The sequence below is a fragment of the Egretta garzetta genome, unplaced genomic scaffold (assembly GCF_000687185.1).
Source record: "Egretta garzetta isolate BGI_Z169 unplaced genomic scaffold, ASM68718v1 scaffold51, whole genome shotgun sequence".
Classification (NCBI taxonomy): domain Eukaryota; kingdom Metazoa; phylum Chordata; class Aves; order Pelecaniformes; family Ardeidae; genus Egretta; species Egretta garzetta.
Window position 1 is genome coordinate 2127740 of NW_009258549.1, and position 16795 is coordinate 2144534.

Here is a 16795-nt window from a genome sequence, read left to right on the forward strand (position 1 = left end):
CCATGTAATATAGCAAATTGTCCACCGGGGCAAGGGATTCAGTATCTCTTTTTGAAGTCTGTCTGGGAAGGTTCTCAAAGTACAGGAAACAGCTGGGCGAGCCTTGTGCTTCCGTATCTGGGAAGCTGTGGGGTCTTCTTCACCTGCTGTCTCCTGGAGACAACGGAGCAGTCCACATCTTGATGCAGGTGGTGAAGAAGCTGATGAGAGGAGAGGTATATCTCCCCCAGCCTCTCAGCTGTGGGCAGGCTCAAGTCCTTTGAGCAGCTCTTCTGAGGTGAAATCCAAGCCAGGGGGTGACCCCGTAGCTGGGACTCACAATAACATTCAGGCTGCGCAATGCAAGGTCAGGTAACAGCGTGGGACCAGGACAAAAGGGAAGCTCGACGCTTGTGCAGACAGAGGTAGGGAAGAATTAGTTCTGGGTGATACTCACAGGGGTGACAGAAGTACCGACAAGTTCAATGTCCTTGACCTTTTTGATATAAAAACTCTTAGAAGAAAGATCTTTAGCACAGGGGTGGTATTTTCCCACCGCTGAACAGTCCAGAAATACAGCAAGAAAGCAGACAGACAGTACAGATGTTGAATGCAGGGATGGATGTAACCAGGACATCTTGTCTCCCTTTGCCTTGCCACTTTTCTTCTGTGGCGTGCTGCTTTTTCTCAACCCAGATCAGCAAATGCAGAGGAAAAAGAAAAAAAGGAAAAAAAAAGAAGGTAGTTTCTGCTATCCCCATTCTTTGTGAGTGGATTGAGGTTTTCTTTTCAGCAAAGGTGCTGATTCGTGGGTTAGTTTTCTGGGCTCATTCACCACATCTTTGTTGTTAATTAGGCAATGGTTTCCCTTGAGCAATGGAAGGAATGGGTAGCACCGTTACGATGTTTTCCACTAATACAGGATGTGGGATGAACTATTCTGCAATCAGCTTATCATAGTCAAATAACTGTATTTTGCCAGCAGGGCAGAGAGGCTTTCGATTTCATGAAAAATATTGCAGCAAGAATGGGAAATTGTGTGTGTTCTTTTTACTGCCATCATCAGACCTGGGGGAAAGAAGGAGGGGAGGGGATTTCCCCAGTATTTTTAACCCAATAATGGGGATTTCTTTTACACTGCACTGCTTAGACAGCTGACACAGTTGTGGCTCTGAGCTGACCTTAGAGACTAAAATCTACAGATGGACCGAGTAGCTCAGAATGTAATCTCTGGTTAAAACCTGAAATGGGGACATCACAGAAAAAATTACACCCTTGGTCAGTCAGGAGGAGATGTCTTCATCCGTTTCATCATCAGTCCCAACACTGACTGCCAGCGCTACTGTCCCTTGTACACAATCTCATATCCACCTCTTCAGGCATTTCTCCCTCCCATTAGAGGTTTTTAGGCTGGGACAAGGTAAATGGATCACGTGCTGGCTCAGCCTCAAAGCTGAGTGCTATTTTACACCAAGATGCAGAGCATGGAAGTGCTGGCTCAGCCTCCTAGTGGAAGCTGGGAAGGAAAGAACCAAGCTGCTGAGGTTCAGAATGGCACTTGAGCTGTGCGGGAAGGGGTTTCTGTGCCATTGGATCCAGTAATTGCAGAGAAACAGGTTCAGTTATGAAGGTGAGGCCTTGTTGGCCTGTATGGCTTCTACATCTCCATTAGCTGCGTAGCCACGGAACGGCTTTAATGTGCCTTTATCATTCTCTCTGTGTTGCTTTACTGTCCATTAGCCCAGTGCTTCATGCAAGATGTCCTCTCATTTCCAGTGGTCTGTTTCACTAACGCTTTACCTTGGGAACTAGTGCTACCCATGTAGCCATCCATGAATTTGCACCTTGTCCATCCTATCCCTCTTCTGGTTTTGCAGCCCTCTAGAGTAACTGTGTTCTCCAGCCTCATTAAAGAATAGTCCCAGTGGCTTTGATGTTGAAATCACGTTTGTGTCCTGAATAGATCCACCTAGCCTTCCCTGCAGAGGTGGCCTTTCCCACCTGTGGGCTTCCTCCAGGCAGATCCTAGAAAGAGCAATGGCTGTACTGGCTTTGGAGGTCCCTCAAAGAAAGGTAGGCACCAGTGTTTGGGACCTGGCTGGAGAAGGCTGTTCTGCATGGATCCTCATCCTGGGTTTGCCTTAGAGGTGGAGGCTGAGAGAAAGAAGAGGCAGCAGGTGCTGCTGGTGTACAGGGGTCAATCGGAGGGCCTGACGTCCCACTCCCCTCCATTACATCGACAGTATCACTGTCATGCACATCTGGTGGGTCGGAAAAGTGAGCATCCAGCTGGCACAGGGCCTCAGCAGGTTGTAAAGCTGCTTTGTCCATCACCTTCTCATCCTGTTTCAGAACTGGTGTTGGTGAGGTGCCTTCACTTGACTGGAGAGCTCCAGAAATAGCCATGGCCTTCTGGGCTTCACCTTCTGTGTCTTCCATGAAGGAGCTATTTTGGAAGCCCTGGGTCATCTTGATACAGTGAAGGAAGTTGTGGGACAACACGGGCATCTCCTCTGCCAGTGTGCAGAGGTCTGGGGAGGGGAGAGCATGGTAAGACTCGCCATCCTCGCTGCCACTGCCCTCCTGGGTGAAAGGCTCATAGGTGAAGTAGACCTGACAGGGCTCAATCTCAAAGGAGTTGGGAAGGTGGAAGAAGAAGTAGCCTTGGTTGGTGAAGCAGCTGGATACAGAGTGCCCACTGGTTTCTAAGGGAGGATCAGGAGTCAGGGTCCCCTTGGAAAGTAGAAACTGGGATTCCTGGTCATTCTTCTGCATCACCTCGAGCATGGAGATCTCTGGGGTTGTGCTGTTCACACAGTAGGAAGATGTGGAGAATGGGGAGGAGAGCCATTTCTGGTGGGGAAGAAACACAGGAGAGAGACTGTTACGCCCAAAGTGTAACACTCAGTGAGGAACCAAAGGTTTCTTCTCATGAGCGCCCATAGCAAACAAGGGACCTTTTCTCTGTCCAAGCAAGGGTTGCCAGAGGTGGTGGGGAGAGAAATTCACATTCACAGTGTCTCATCTGCAGGATTTTCAGAAAGAGTATATCTTTCTGTCACTTTGAAATCCAGAGCAGATATTGCAAGCCTATATTTTGAGATTTCTGGAGGGGGAAATGGAGGATGGAGGATTAAATTGAAAGGAAGGAAAAAAATTACAAGACCATAAGGTGAAATGAAGGTGGAAACATGAAAAGCAGTACTGAGATGCGTCTCATGCAATCTATTCCTAGGTGCTGAACCAGTTTCTGATACATCCACATGGCCCTATGCAGATTTCTTGTCTAAAGTGCTCTTCCAACCCCTAGATTTGCACTCACCTGAGTGACATCCTGGTGCAGCTTTATCCTTAAAAATAAACTGGTTTTGGTAGCATCCAACTTCATTGCTTTTATGGCCAGTAAAGCCGATTTTTCTAGTTCTTTCTGCACTGAGCAAGTGCCTTCAGTGCCTGCTGCACACCCCCAACTTCGCACTCTTCCCCTGTAGTTCAGGCTTTCTAAGGCTTTTTGCACTTAGGCTTTTCCAAAGCTTTGCTGTCTGCTGGACCTGCTGCAGTTTGTTTCCACCCTCCTTAAAGCGAGATGCCCCTTGGGATCACCTCCCACATCTTGCATCTGACGTTCCCTTTAACACTGCACATAATGGCAATTGTCTCCTTGCAGCTGCCCATACCCATGGAGAGATTAGGGGAAGGGCGAAAGTGGGGGTGGAGAAAGAAGAGAAAGAGACAACAAGAATATAGAAAACAGCTAAAGTGCCATCCAGTGTGATGGCAATTCACATTAGGAGAAGAGGGAAGGCTCGCAGCTGGGAGGAGGGGATCACAGCAGGAAACCTGGGGAAGAGCTGGGTAGCCTAGGGCAGGGACCGAAATGGGATGCAAGGGGATCTGAGAGGCCAAGCTTGCTCCCACAGGTGCCTTGTTTTCGCTCAGGTTCCCTGTTAGAGGAGCAGGGTGCTGAGGTTTGCATGGTTTGCCGTTTTCTCGCTTCTGTAATTAGAGATATGTCAGCCAAGTGTCAGGTTTTAGAAGGTCAGAAAATACAACTCAATGGGAGAACCCAGCATCTGGTGCTACAGGGACATGTGTCCTGTGTGCACATGTACATCCGACAACCGTGTGTCTGTCCTGGGCATGTGCAGCCAGACCCTCCTTTCCCTCATTTCTCCTTCATAACCTCTTGGTTCCATCCCCAGTCCCATACCTGAATGTCACCTCCGTGAACGGAAACAAGTGGGGGAAAGAACTTCTCGGGGTCTGGGATGTGAATCTTCAGGATCTTCTTAAACCTTGAGAGAAGAGAATGAGAAGGAGGAATGAAGCAGGGCCTGATCCTGACCGATCTGGCACTGTGGTGGGGGTAGGAGAGAGCATCGTAGCTCATGGGTTCTACCCTGGCACAGGGGAGAAGTAAAGTATGAACAAGCCTGAGGGCTTGCCTTGCTCTTGAGTGCCCTGAGTAGCTTGAGGGATGGGAGATAGGGAGATGAGGCAGTTAAACCTGGCACTGGAAAATACACTCCCCTCCAGCCTTTTCCCTGGGGAAGCACAACCAACCAACAGTTCACTGGTTTCTTTGGTTTCTTTCACCAGTGGCCTTGGCTGGCCACCTTAACCTCTCGACCTGCCCCCCTCCTCTCCTGCCCTGATGACAAGCTAGGAAGGTCTCCCTTGTTTCCAAGGTCCAGCTGCTGTGAGTTGCCCGCTCTTTGCTTCGCTGTTACCACAATGACTCAGAGGACCACATGGCCTGAATGGGACCATCACTTGCAAAGCTGTGCCACAACTGTCTGTCCTGTTAGCAGACATGGTATAGCTAGGACACACTGGCCGTGCAAGCCATCTGAGCATACCTTGTGTCCACCCAGTGGCCTCTACTTTACTGGAACCAAGGTGTTGTCATCCTGAGGCAGCATGAAGTGATCTAATCTGCTCCCCAGTCCCTCAGAGATGTCATCTGGTCCTGTCAGCTCTTTGCAGAAGCTCTGCAGCAATGCTCTGATGCCCTCCCGACCTCCAGAGGTAATGAGTGTACTCTCTGAAGCATCAGAATTTGCTAATTCTTGCATATAAATACCTTACATCACTGCAGATGCTATTTTTATTCATGCATGTCTAATGCTTCCTTGGATCTTACCTCAGCATTATCCTCTATCCAATTCCCCCAGGTTAATTATACTCCGTGGAGAAAGGAGGCCTTTTTATCTCTCTCTGTGCCACACAGCTAACACTTCCTCATCTTTGTGTTATGACTCAAGGTAGAACACAGTGACCAGTGACTTTCTCAGTATCCATCATCCATTCCTTCAATATGCTTCTCCTTCTTTCCTTACAGAGAAGCCATTCCAGCCTCTGTTGCCTCATCCCTGAGAACTTTCATGTTGACAGGTCACTCTCCGTATCATTGCACAGGGTGACCTTGTGAGACACTTTCAGTCCTGAATAAAAGCAGTGTCTGGGTAAAAACACTGACAAGGAGATCTTTAAAGCATCATGTAGGTGTTTACCAGCATGTGACGAGACACTTCAGGACTGCAGAGACCAGGGAGAGGAAGAATAGCACTCCTCAGGAGTTTTGCCTACAGACCAAATGTCACTGTGTCCTGTCTGAGCTCCTGCTGGAGTGTGTAAGTGAGTGAGAAGGCTTGCTTGGTCCTCTGTACTGAGGGAGTGCTCAACCCACTGACCTGCTTTTTAAGAGGCAATTTTGGTGCATCCCTGTCAGGGAACAGCACCCTAACCCACGGGAAACAGAAGTGCTGAGGCAGCTGTTTTTAATTCAGCCAGGGCATGGCACCCGGTCACAGGGGCGTCACACAATACAACGAAGGTGGTGAAACCAACACCAACTTGGGCGGTGATATATCGCCCCAGACAAATGTCAGCCTCAAAAGCTTGGGCTATAAATCATATTTTTAAGTCACTCTCTAACCCAAGTAATGCCAAGTGAAAAATAACCCTGGTTTTGAGAAGACACACAAGATACAGGAGAGGAACAGAGAGGAAAACTTGATTCTCATTTACCATTTCAGCGTCCGTAAGTTAATAAGGAAGGCAGTCCCAATGATCACAAAGATGCAAGTGCTCACTATAACAGCTGGCAACAGCGTCCGGGATGTTTCTGCAAGATGAGAGAGAAAAGGGAATTGCTGTGAAAATTTAGCCAGGATTCTAGAGGTAGGAGCTGTGTCTCTTCCACAGATGTTCAAGCTGATCAAAGTGGGCCTTTTATAAAATTATAATATTCAGGTCAGAGAAATGAGTTCTGCTGTTTTGTGTAGGATGCCTTTGAGCTGAGATGGGGTTTGGAGTCTACTTGGGATGGATTAACAGATATCTGTGCTGAACAGCTTGAACTCCCTGTTTGTAACAGCACCACAGCTGGGGGTTGCCACAGATGCCATAGTCTACTGGTTGAAGTGTCCATCAACCTGTCTGTTTTGTTGCAAAGGAAAGCAGGGAGTCCTAAAATCAGCGTAAGTGGGTTTGGGCACTTGAAACACCCTTATCAGTTGGTGGCGGAGGCAGAGTCATGGGGTTTATGGGTCTTTTGAGAAGGCAGGAGGACCAAGGATGGAGAAGGTTAGAGGTCAACAGGCTGGCTTCTTTCTTTAGAGTGGTGTAGGAAACCTTTAAGAGGCTAGAAAGGTCACAGCTTTCCACCACATGATTTTGGTACTTGGATTTTAGGGTTAGGAGAAAGAGACTGAGTTCCCGCATTGCCAGCGCTGCCAGCACTCCTCAGGCCTGTCTGGCATTATCTCAAACTTTTCTTAATCTGTCTCTTTCACAGGTCTCCCCAGTGCACTTTTGCTTGCTCTTGCTATTCTGGTGCCTGTCTCCTCTGCCTGCTACCCCCACCTCCCTCCATCTCTAGTACCCCTTGGTCTGGGCCTGCAGAGCTCCTCTGGAGTAGTTGTGAGGGAGCAGAGGAAAATAGAATAAGGAGGAGACATTTTTAGGACATTCTTTCTTTGCCTGTCCTTGAGATGCTACTCAGATCACTTTGTCTCCTCTGCCTCTGGTACCCTGGTTATCTTTGGGTCTTGGTTGCTATGACAACTGGTTGCGGCTGTATCCTATTCATTGACATCACACACTGTCAAAATTTGATCGCCACAGCAACACAGTGCCCTTTCTAAACATAGCTCCTCTGTTTATACCAGCACCAGGCACAACAGGGAGGGCTGAGCAGGGGCAGAGTGGAGGTGACATGAGAAGGAATAACCTCTATCTGCTTATTTTTTGGAAAAGAAATTACAGAGACCCCAGCCAATGACTCACCGAAGGGACTTGCTCAGGGCTCTGTCTTTCAAGGCTGGAGGTGTCCTCCATGCTGTGGTTCATGGTAATGACCGATACAAGCCTCAGCAGACCTTTTTGGAAGGGACTTACACTCATGTAAGTCTCTCTCATTCTCCGTGAGACTTTGCTTCCTAGGCTCAGGTCTCCTTTGGTTCAAGAGCTAAGTGCTCTGTTTCACTGGATTTCACTGACCAATGGCTCCAATGAAATGAGCCATTTTAGAAAGCCAGATTTATGTTCCTAGGTGACAGGAGCACCTGGGAAAATGCCAGTCCTGGCCACTGCTTCTGCAGGTCAGACATCTGGCCTTACTGCTCTGGGGAAGCAGTCCTTGATTTACATCTTGCGGATTTTGCCTGGCTTCTGGAAGTCAGAGGGGCTCTTTTGGGGTCAAGGAGTCTTTGCCATTAAGCCCTGTTGAGCCAGCCTGACCTAACAGATTAGGAGGGACAGATCATTTCCAACCTATCTATTGCTCTTTGATTAACACAGTCCTCCCTATCCATCTTCCTCTAGCTTCTCAGCCTGCTTGGCCCTTCTACTTTGTTTTCTCCGAGTCCCCTTATTCCCCTCCAAGCCAGAGTGTCTGATTCTGATCCTTACGGTCAGCATGTGTCCTCCACAGTATGGTCTCGCTCCAGTCGCTCCACGCGCCTTTGTAGGTACTTGAGGCACTCGGCCTTGCACGGACAGCTGCCTCATATTTCAAGTTGGGGGAGAGGCTCTCAAACAGCACCCACATCTGGTCCTGCATAATGGTGAAGTTCCTGGCCTCCTGCGAGTAGGGCAAAATTAGAGCATCATCAACAGCCTGGCTTACAGCCTCATGTACCCATCTCTTCCAAGGCCCTCAGCAAGGACCTGTCATAGATCCCTACACCTTGTGCACTGCTTGTTCACCCTGGAGGACAAGTCTTCTTCGTTTTGCTTTTTTCATCCCTTTCAGGTCTGTCCCAAGCTATCTGTATTTCTTTGTCACATCACTAAGTAAAATAGGATTCCCATCTGTCTCCATGTCATCACCAAACACTGGCAGCAGGTGACACAGATAAGAGGGTGGGAGGTGTCATCCGCTCTCCAGCTTCACCAAAACTGATTTCATCCTGAGGGGAGGCCCAGGAGCAAGTCCTGGGTGACGTAAAGACCAGGATTCGTATGGTGACAGGTCCCAGTGCCCCGCTCTGTACTCACCTCCCAAGACTGACTCGTGGTTCGGTACCGCACTTGGTATTCCCGCTCCCCATCCAAATAGTGAGAGGAAATATTCAGGCTCCATGTTAAGTTGTAGGTGTTTTCAGTTTTGCTAACCAGCTGAAGATTTCCAGGAGGCCTCAGCTTTACTGCAAAGAGGGAAGAAGTGGGGCTGATACCTCCACACTGCCTGTCCGTAACAGGGCTCTACCACAAACCCCACTGCAGCAGGGTTGGTGTCTTGGCTGTGCTCACAGACTCCAGCCAGCCACCGCCATGTGAGATGGTTAGTGAGTTCCCTTCTCTGTTCCTCCTTCTTCCCCCTGTCACTGAAGGCAAAAAGCCTGTTGTCTCTGGACTACATTAACGCCAGCCCCTCCTGTGAGCCTGCGAGAGTGGCGCATGCAGTCAGTGCAATCAGTCCCGCATGGCCACGCATCCGATCTTGTAAGTGTCATCCACAAGGCAATTGTACGGGCAGGAATGGAGCATGGCTGGGGTGACAGCTGCTTCCCAGCTGCTCTTTCAGAGAGCTACAGCCACAGAGGATGGAGTTACACAGACTGCTGGGCTGATCCTTCCCAACCCCTGACTCCAGCCATGCCTTTCTATGCCTCACCTTGCAGCAGCTCTATTGGACCTCTCCTTGAGCCAGGTACACTCACACGTCCAGAACAAAAATGACCCAAGCAGACGTTTTGCTGTTGGATTAGCGAGTTGAACGCTTTCAGCAAAGACCAATGCATGCCAAAGCTGGCTTAAAGGAGCGTGGAAGCCCATATCTGGTAAGAGGGGCAGGGGAAGGGCAGCAAGACTGTCCCTCCTTCTTGCAGCACACATTTTTCAGGAGGTCAGCTGAGCTGCCACTGCCTGTTTGACCCTGGAACTCCTAGTGCGAAGCATTCTCATTGAGCAGTGTCCCAGATACAGGACAGGGCAGGAAGTGACTGGCATGACACTGCACATTAGCGGTGCAAGTGGCATGAGTCTACATGGTTCATCTCTGCTAGTGGTAGTAAGGGACAAGGAAAAGAGACAAATCTAAAATCATCCATGGGTATTGCATAGGGGTGGATGGGGAAGAGGAATTAGCTATCATTTTGTGGGGAAGCTTCAGGGCACAAAACACATGAGTACTCACTATTTGCAAGTGGTCTGAAACCTTCTATTCGTGCAGGTATAGATGTATTCTCTCCAACCTGGCAATGGACAGACAGGGTAAGACGGTCTGCAGTGGTGAAGCATTGAGCCTGCATGGAAAATTTACCATTAGTGACACTGAAGCCTCATCCATAAGCATTCATATTTCTAAGCATTGCCTATGTATAAGAGGTTTAGGAATATTTGACAATAAATATGGAGGATATATGTGGCTTGAAAGGCATAAGCCTCAGTGGTCAGTGAGGAACCAAAGATTTACACTTGATGTAGTGGGATTTTTGTGTTCATTGGTGAGAAGGGCACAAAATATTGTGATATGATAGTTTGCTAGGATTGCTGTATGTGCTGATTAAGCAGGAAAAAATTACTTTCTATGAGTGACATTTATTGAGAAAAATATTTTTACTAAAACATTTTGTGTTCATTCCTAAGACTGAGACAACATTAATATCAAATATTACTCTTGAAATGCAATGATACTACAGGGCCACATGCATCATAGAGTATTAAATGAGCAACAGGGAAATTAACTTGATTAGAAACAAAAGATACTGGAGCTGTTTACCAACCGTGCAATTTGTCTTTGCACATGCTGTGCAAATGTAAGAAAGCTTGTCTGTCATTAGAACTGGTTGTGACTTTATCAATAAGGAGAATTAGCTCATATTTGGGTGGGTTTTGTGTGGGAAACACACGGACTACAGTAATTCTGTATATGACTGAAGGACATACATAATGAGTCTAAAAAAGGCTGATTTAAATAAAGAATAATAGGTAGCGGATTTGCATCAGCATTAGCTCCAGTGATGTGCTGCTGCATCTTGTATTTAACACATCTAACCAGGCTTCACAGTAGTTAATGATCTGGAAAATGGTGCTGACTTTTCAAGGAAAATGAGGTCAAGAGGTGACCTCAGAGATGGTGATGTCCATCCATCTTCAGAGGAAGGGATTAAGGCCAACCCCAGGTAACTGAGACATTGGACACCGCATGTGATCTGTCTGTCCTGCACCTCTTCTGCACGTGTCAGGACAGCACGGCTCAGCTCACAATGCAGGCAATCCTCCCAGCAAGGGAACCCACGAGGCATTATCGACAACACCCAACTTCAAGCCCAACCCCAGAACTGTAGTCAGGGATTAGGTTTGGGCTTTTTATACTGCTCCTGACTGTTGCACTGTTTATACACCCCAAATCCATCTACAAATCCTTTCCACCTTGTCATTAGCCAGGACATCCCAGATGAATTACTCACATTACTGTTTTTGCTGAAGATCTTGACACATCTTCTCAGTCCTGTCATGTGTTCTGCCTTGGGTAATTCACAGTGCTCCTTGATTTTTTCAGGTGAGAAAAAAATCCTGGGGTTGAAGCAAGAGAACTCCAGTGAGCTGGGGAGGCTTTTTTGTATTTAGTCAAACTTTATGTAACACTAAAGGCCTTTCAAAGCATTTTGCATCCTACCGCATTTTCTGAACAGGTTACAGCAAGGATGCAATCCCACTTTCTCTTCCCACTGCATCATTCAGACAAATTTTATGTGCTGGCACATGAAGAGTCAATGCATCCCAGTTATTTCAAGCCAAAGATAACAGTAGGTTTCCAGTTTCCAAGTCTTCACAAAACCCTCTTGCTACCTTCTCTGCTTCCTCTTGATATCAGAGGGCATGCAGAGCCCAAACACAACTGCTGCCCACAACTGTGCCAACGTGGCCCTGGAAGACAGGCGCCTTTTTCAGCCCCTCTAGGATTTACAGGTCTCCTTCAATCCACTGATAGTCCTGTTGGATCTCAGGTACTGAGTGAGATGTATCTTCTGAACCAGGTCACATCCCAGTCAACCAGGACCATACGTCACATTTGGCAGCGCAACACCACGACCTCTCTTCTGCTCTGACAAGGGTGGCTGGACAGCCTAAGCTTAGCTATGGCTGAGGGGGTGATAGGGTGGGAGAGCACCCGTGGGGTTGCAGCTGAGGGGGTATCAGACCGAGCTGCCTGCTCCGGCTGTAAAGTGAGACCAACCCTGGGACTTGCTGATGGTGGGGAGAGGTAGTGTCCTAGAGCCCTGATCAAGCAACGGCACAGTTCCAAATTCAGCCCAAATTCCAGCCTCAGTCTCTGTGATTCACACCCATGGAGCAACACAAATATTTTGGTTTTCTAGGTCCATACACCAGAATATATTTGCCCATCTCACCCCGCTGGAGGTGCCTCTATGACAGCCATGAGAAACCCACCCACTTCCAGAATCACACACAGCCTCTCCTGATGACAGGCACCCAGAGGGTCATGGGGTAGGCTGGTAATTTGGTAGGTCTCTTGGCTGAAGATGCTGTACTTGGGGACCACAGAGACTCAGCCAGCCCCCACTGCGGTACTGGCCAAACACCTACCCCTCTGCTGGGAGACGCGTGGGAGATGAAAACATAATGAACTGAGAGAGAGGAAAGAGCCAGCGGAGATAGGGGGAACAACATTTTCCTTCATTCATTGTTACTCAGGATGCAACAGCCCATCCTGGCAATGGGCAAATGGCCCCTGTATAACTTTAATTCCACCCTCCTCCACCCCCATCTCTATACATCCTCCTTTTTCATTGAAAATGCTTTTCAGTCCAGAGGGTGGCTACCAAGGAAGAGGGATTTTTTTTTGAAAATGAAGCACAGACAGAGCTATGGAGCTGGAAGATGGGCTGTTTGGGCAGTTTGGGACTGTCAGATGGCAAACACTGAGCTGCAAGTAGCATCTCAGCCCATGTGGGGTTAGAGACAGAATTCAGGGCAAAGACCCTCAACTCTGTGACTCCACTACACGTGGTCTTGGGGAAGGGGAGCCTACATTTTTGTTAAGAGGTAAACTTCCCAGGACACTTTTCATTCAAAGCATTGGCTTTCCTCAAGCCTCTCCAGTCACCTACCTGTCACAAAATGGTGACTTCGATAAAATCTCCATCTGGCAAGGTGCTTCAACCAGGTCCCTGTCTGGGTTCCAGTCACAGAAGAGAGCCGCCCGCGAGTCATACCAACAAGTTAGGCTGGAGGCACCTGCCAGCAGAGAAGAGAGGGACAGCAACATGGCTGAATTAGCAATGGTGTTTGGCATTAACCATCACCCCGGACAACTCTGCCCGATCCCAAACTTCAGATTGACTCCTCTGCTGGATAACTGCCTCCAAACAAGAAAGGCAGAGCCACTCACTTCTCTGTGTCTTTGGAGGTGGATGTGGTCATAAAAGACCTTTAATGATTGCAACCTCCTCTGGCTGTATGATACAACACGCGCATTGCACAGCATCACACCATGGGCACACACACTCCTCCGGCTGACCCCCCTCCCTGTTCGCCCAGCTGCCACGGGTGAAGGGGATCGCTTCTTACCTTGTGCCGAGTCCGATGCCAGTGAGAGAGGCGTGGGGCTGAACAGCCAGAGGTGACACAGAAGCAGCAAAGAGGGCTTCATTTGTACCGGTGACACACTGAAAGAGAGAAGACGCCCCCCCAACACAGCTCAGCAATGCAAATTAGGAAGATGTCATCTCGCAGGAGGCAACCACTGTCCTAGGGCAGGACTCAAAGCCAGTGCCAATATTCCCAGCTCAGAAACTCATACCCATTCCACACCAGAGTCTGTGCTTTTCCCTCAGCACCTCATTGTTTTCCTGCCTTGGGTGCTTTGCTCAGCACTGAAACCATTCGCGGTGCAGCACAGATAGGGTGTTGGCAGATAGGCTGTTCGCGGGAGTAATGCCTTCTGGAAATGTGTGTGTGAGTGCACAGCGGTCCGCGCGTGTTGTTTCAGGCTGCTTGCTGACTCAGGTAGAGAGTGCTGCCTTGGCTGCGCACAGCTTCTGCTTTGAAGAGCTGCTTTTTTTGGTAAGCCCTGGGGCTGAAATAACTAGGTGCTTGCTGAGTAAGAGGGGTCTCTGACGGCAACTGACAAAAGTTATTTGCAGAGCTCACGGCTTAGGAGGTAGATTTTGAATGGCTTGTTAGGGGCCTGGGGGAGGAAATCAGGGGAAAGAAGGAGTTTACCAGGTTCTGGAAAGTCAAGGCTTTACCATATCACAAAATATTACATAGTCACGCACAAACCATGCACCATCCTCGCCAAGTAGACCTTGCACTGCCTTGGAAGGAGCCATGCTTTTAGATGTAGCAGAAAATTTGGGCTTTGTAATTACGAAACCCTGCAGCACCCCTCATCCACGCGTGGCACCCAGGGAGACTCCTTGTCTTACAAAGCCTGTACAGCCATGCTCCGTATTAGACAGACTGGGATTACGGGCTTCTCATCCAAGCCTCCCTCTCTCCCCATCCACCTGGACACCCACCTGAGGTCTGCTTCTGCTTACAGGAGAAGGGACCACCCTCAGCTCTCAGCAAGCCTGGAGCCCAGGCAGAGCTGAGCAAAACGAGACAGAGTCCTGCTGGACCCTGCCGGGACTGCCAGGGGAGCAGGAAGAGAGGGTTTCTAAAGGGCTGGAATGAGGCAGCTGTTGGCCTGGCACGTTGTGATAAAAGATTAGGTTCAGAGGAAGAAAAACATGACGACAATGCATAAACAGAAAAAGGGGAGAGAAAGAGAGAGAAAGAAAGCAGGCGGCGTGGTTGTGAGATATAGGGTATGATTTGAGAGGACTGTGGAGAGACAGAGAGATAAATACGTGCTCAGCCCTCCCCAACGGCGAGATTCAGTTTGTCAGACTGAAACTCCTTCCAAGACGCTTTTCAGATCAGCCACCCCCGTGTGGGAGAGAGCTGGCATCGCCCCCTTTACCTTCCAGTGCCAGTCACCCGGTGGTCCAGATGAAGGGCTTCCTCAGGAACCGGGTCGTGGGGTTGGATGGAAGCAGATGCTGGACCTCAAGGAGTGAGGGGAACAGGGAGGGGGAAATGGAGAGGGATGGAGAGGGATACCCTAGTTCAGTGCATGTCCAGCCATCAGCCAGCGCTGCTGGAGCAAGAGAGGCGCCTCCAGCCCGGCAGTTCTGCTGCAGAGCCGTTCCTCTCGAACGCGTGTGGTCTCTCTCCGTCTTCTCCCTCTCACCTTTGCACAGGAAGCTGCCGCTTGCTTGCCTTGTCAGACTGAGACGAGGCCCTGAAGTATCGAAAAGGCTAGCAAGGCCAAGAATAAAAAGCCCCAAACCACGTCCTACTTCCTGCTGGTAAAGCAATAGGTGCAGAAACAAGGGTGGAGGGATCAGGTGTTAGCTTGCAGTGCTCAGATATACTGGGACCAGTTTGTAACTATTGCTGGGAAGCAAAAGAGAGAGAGAGAAGGACCTGTCCTTGGGACACCGGCAAGAGACCCATAGCTTCCTCTTTCAGACACCCAGACAGACCACTCATATAGCTCTCAGAGTCTGCACACGTGTACAGATCACTTTGAAACCAGAGATAGGTGTCAACCTGCAGTAGAAATACCATGGACCACTTTTTGAAAAAATAACTCAAGTCATTGACCTAAGCAACACCAGAACGAAACCAGCCTCCCCACCAGCGCCCCAGTTTCAGAGGATCCATCCTGGGTCAGAGCAAGAGTGGAACGAGGGCAGTGCTGAGTGTGAGCAAGCTTGAGGCACAGCCCTCATGCTTGCAGATGGTGTGACACCACAGGAACACCCATCCCGCAGCCTCCCTACCCAGCCAAGCACCCCAGTTGCTCCACGGAAGAAAGAATCACCCGCTCCAACCTGAGTCTCACAGCTAGTCCAGACAGGCAACGCTGCCCCGCAGTAGCTGCAGCGCCTTTTTCACACAGCTTGTCCATTCATCAGGCCAGAAGGCATTAAACAAAAAATATGTCCACCTTTTTCCAAAGCTTACTGTGCCCTCACCTTCGCAGATGGATGATCCCTCACAGGCTTTGCCAGGAAGATTTAGGTTTAGAAGATCTTTGCCGCAGGCAGACATCTCCCCCAGCACACATTGCCCTCACCTCCCAAGCCAAGAGGGATGCACAAACGCAAATCCACAGCCCGATGGTTGCCCGGTTCACAGACAGACATGCACATGCATACGTGTCCCTGCACACCTCTCTTTTTCCATACACAAGTACGATTCCCTGAAGTGCAGCACATCACGTTTCCCACCTGGTCTGAGCTGCACGAAGACGGCCAGATGATGAGAATCTCCTTCTATACACACAGTATTCACCACGGTCTGTGCTCCTCACCTTTCTCTCCTAGAGCAGCTCAAGGCCCAAGACCAGGTCCGGCAAGAAGGTTTTGCTGACCAAAAGTTGTCAGAGGCTAATCTCAAGTTTGAGGACTCTATAAACCTGGAGGATGGGGCCTCCTTTAACAGCAAAGGGATCTTGGTTTCAGGTGGTGGAAAAAGGATGTGGGAGGAGGATGAGTTTTTAGTCACAGGCAGTCCAGCCCAGAGATTGGATCTCAGAAGATATTAGACCTCAAAAAGAAATAGTGTTGGAGAAAAACCGATTTGAAGGCATGGGCGGCGACATTTTGAAGGAGGTTGCAATAGCGGATCCTCAGGGCCATTTCTGGGAGAGCATTGCAGTTAATCCAGCATCAAGCACCCACTTAGCCAGTGGTCTGGAGTGAAACACCTCTTACCTCACCACGCACGACACAGACTAGGAGTCTGAGAGGTGTCATTTGGATGCTCTTGCTGGTCATTTGAAAACTCCTGTTATGGCCACCCTTTGTGAGGGCAACGGGAATCTGACCGACCAGCCTCTGCTGAAGAGGAGCAGGGGAGAGGATGGGCTGCATCCTCTCCTGCCCTGGTAATTGCTGACTGTGGTAACTGCAACTTGGAGGCCCCCACCAGGGTGGGGCTGTCATGGCATGTATCATCAGAGCACAGCCCGCCTTTCCCAGGAACTCTTAAAACTAATGCAGCTTATTCTGGCGCAGAAGTCCTTGGCTGAAGGAATGAAGTGCTCTGTGAGTAACTTCTTGGTATCACCAGCTCTGCAGCTGCAATGGAGTATTCATGTTAACCATAATTTTTCCCGTTTGTCCTTCAGACTGAGAAATGTGCATCTTCCTTCAGACCAGAGATCACTTTGGGAAAGCAGGAGCACAAAGCACCCATTTTTTATCATTCAGCTTATCAAAGATAAAAAACCCCCACCGATTCCCTTTCTTTAAATTTTTTCCTTTTTTTTTTTTTTTTTTTTTTT

At 49.1% G+C, this 16795-nt stretch overlaps 1 protein-coding gene across 1 annotated transcript; it reads right to left on the reverse strand.

The window, feature by feature from the left end:
- Positions 1-417: 417 nt before the first annotated feature.
- On the reverse strand, positions 418-14674 carry IL2RB (interleukin 2 receptor subunit beta). The gene is made up of 10 exons (XM_009647729.2): positions 14423-14674; positions 13024-13121; positions 12564-12690; positions 10899-11004; positions 9623-9731; positions 8482-8630; positions 7894-8065; positions 6010-6106; positions 4190-4274; positions 418-2832 (listed from the first exon to the last, which is right to left on the reverse strand). Exons 2-10 carry the CDS (start codon positions 13103-13105, stop codon positions 2005-2007), a joined length of 1755 nt encoding a protein of 584 aa, XP_009646024.1. The 5' UTR covers positions 13106-13121; positions 14423-14674; the 3' UTR covers positions 418-2004.
- Between the last annotated feature and the right edge of the window lie 2121 nt (positions 14675-16795).

Excerpts from the sequence above, each read along its gene's own strand:
- IL2RB (XM_009647729.2), bottom strand. The coding sequence starts at position 13,105 with ATGAAGCCCTCTTTGCTGCTTCTGTGTCACCTCTGGCTGTTCAGCCCC. Across the intron at positions 11,005-12,563 it reads AAGTCACCATTTTGTGACAG|GATTTTTTTCTCACCTGAAA; the intron begins GTAGGTGACTGG and ends CTTCAACCCCAG. Across the intron at positions 9,732-10,898 it reads TCTTCAGCAAAAACAGTAAT|GCTCAATGCTTCACCACTGC; the intron begins GTGAGTAATTCA and ends TTTTCCATGCAG.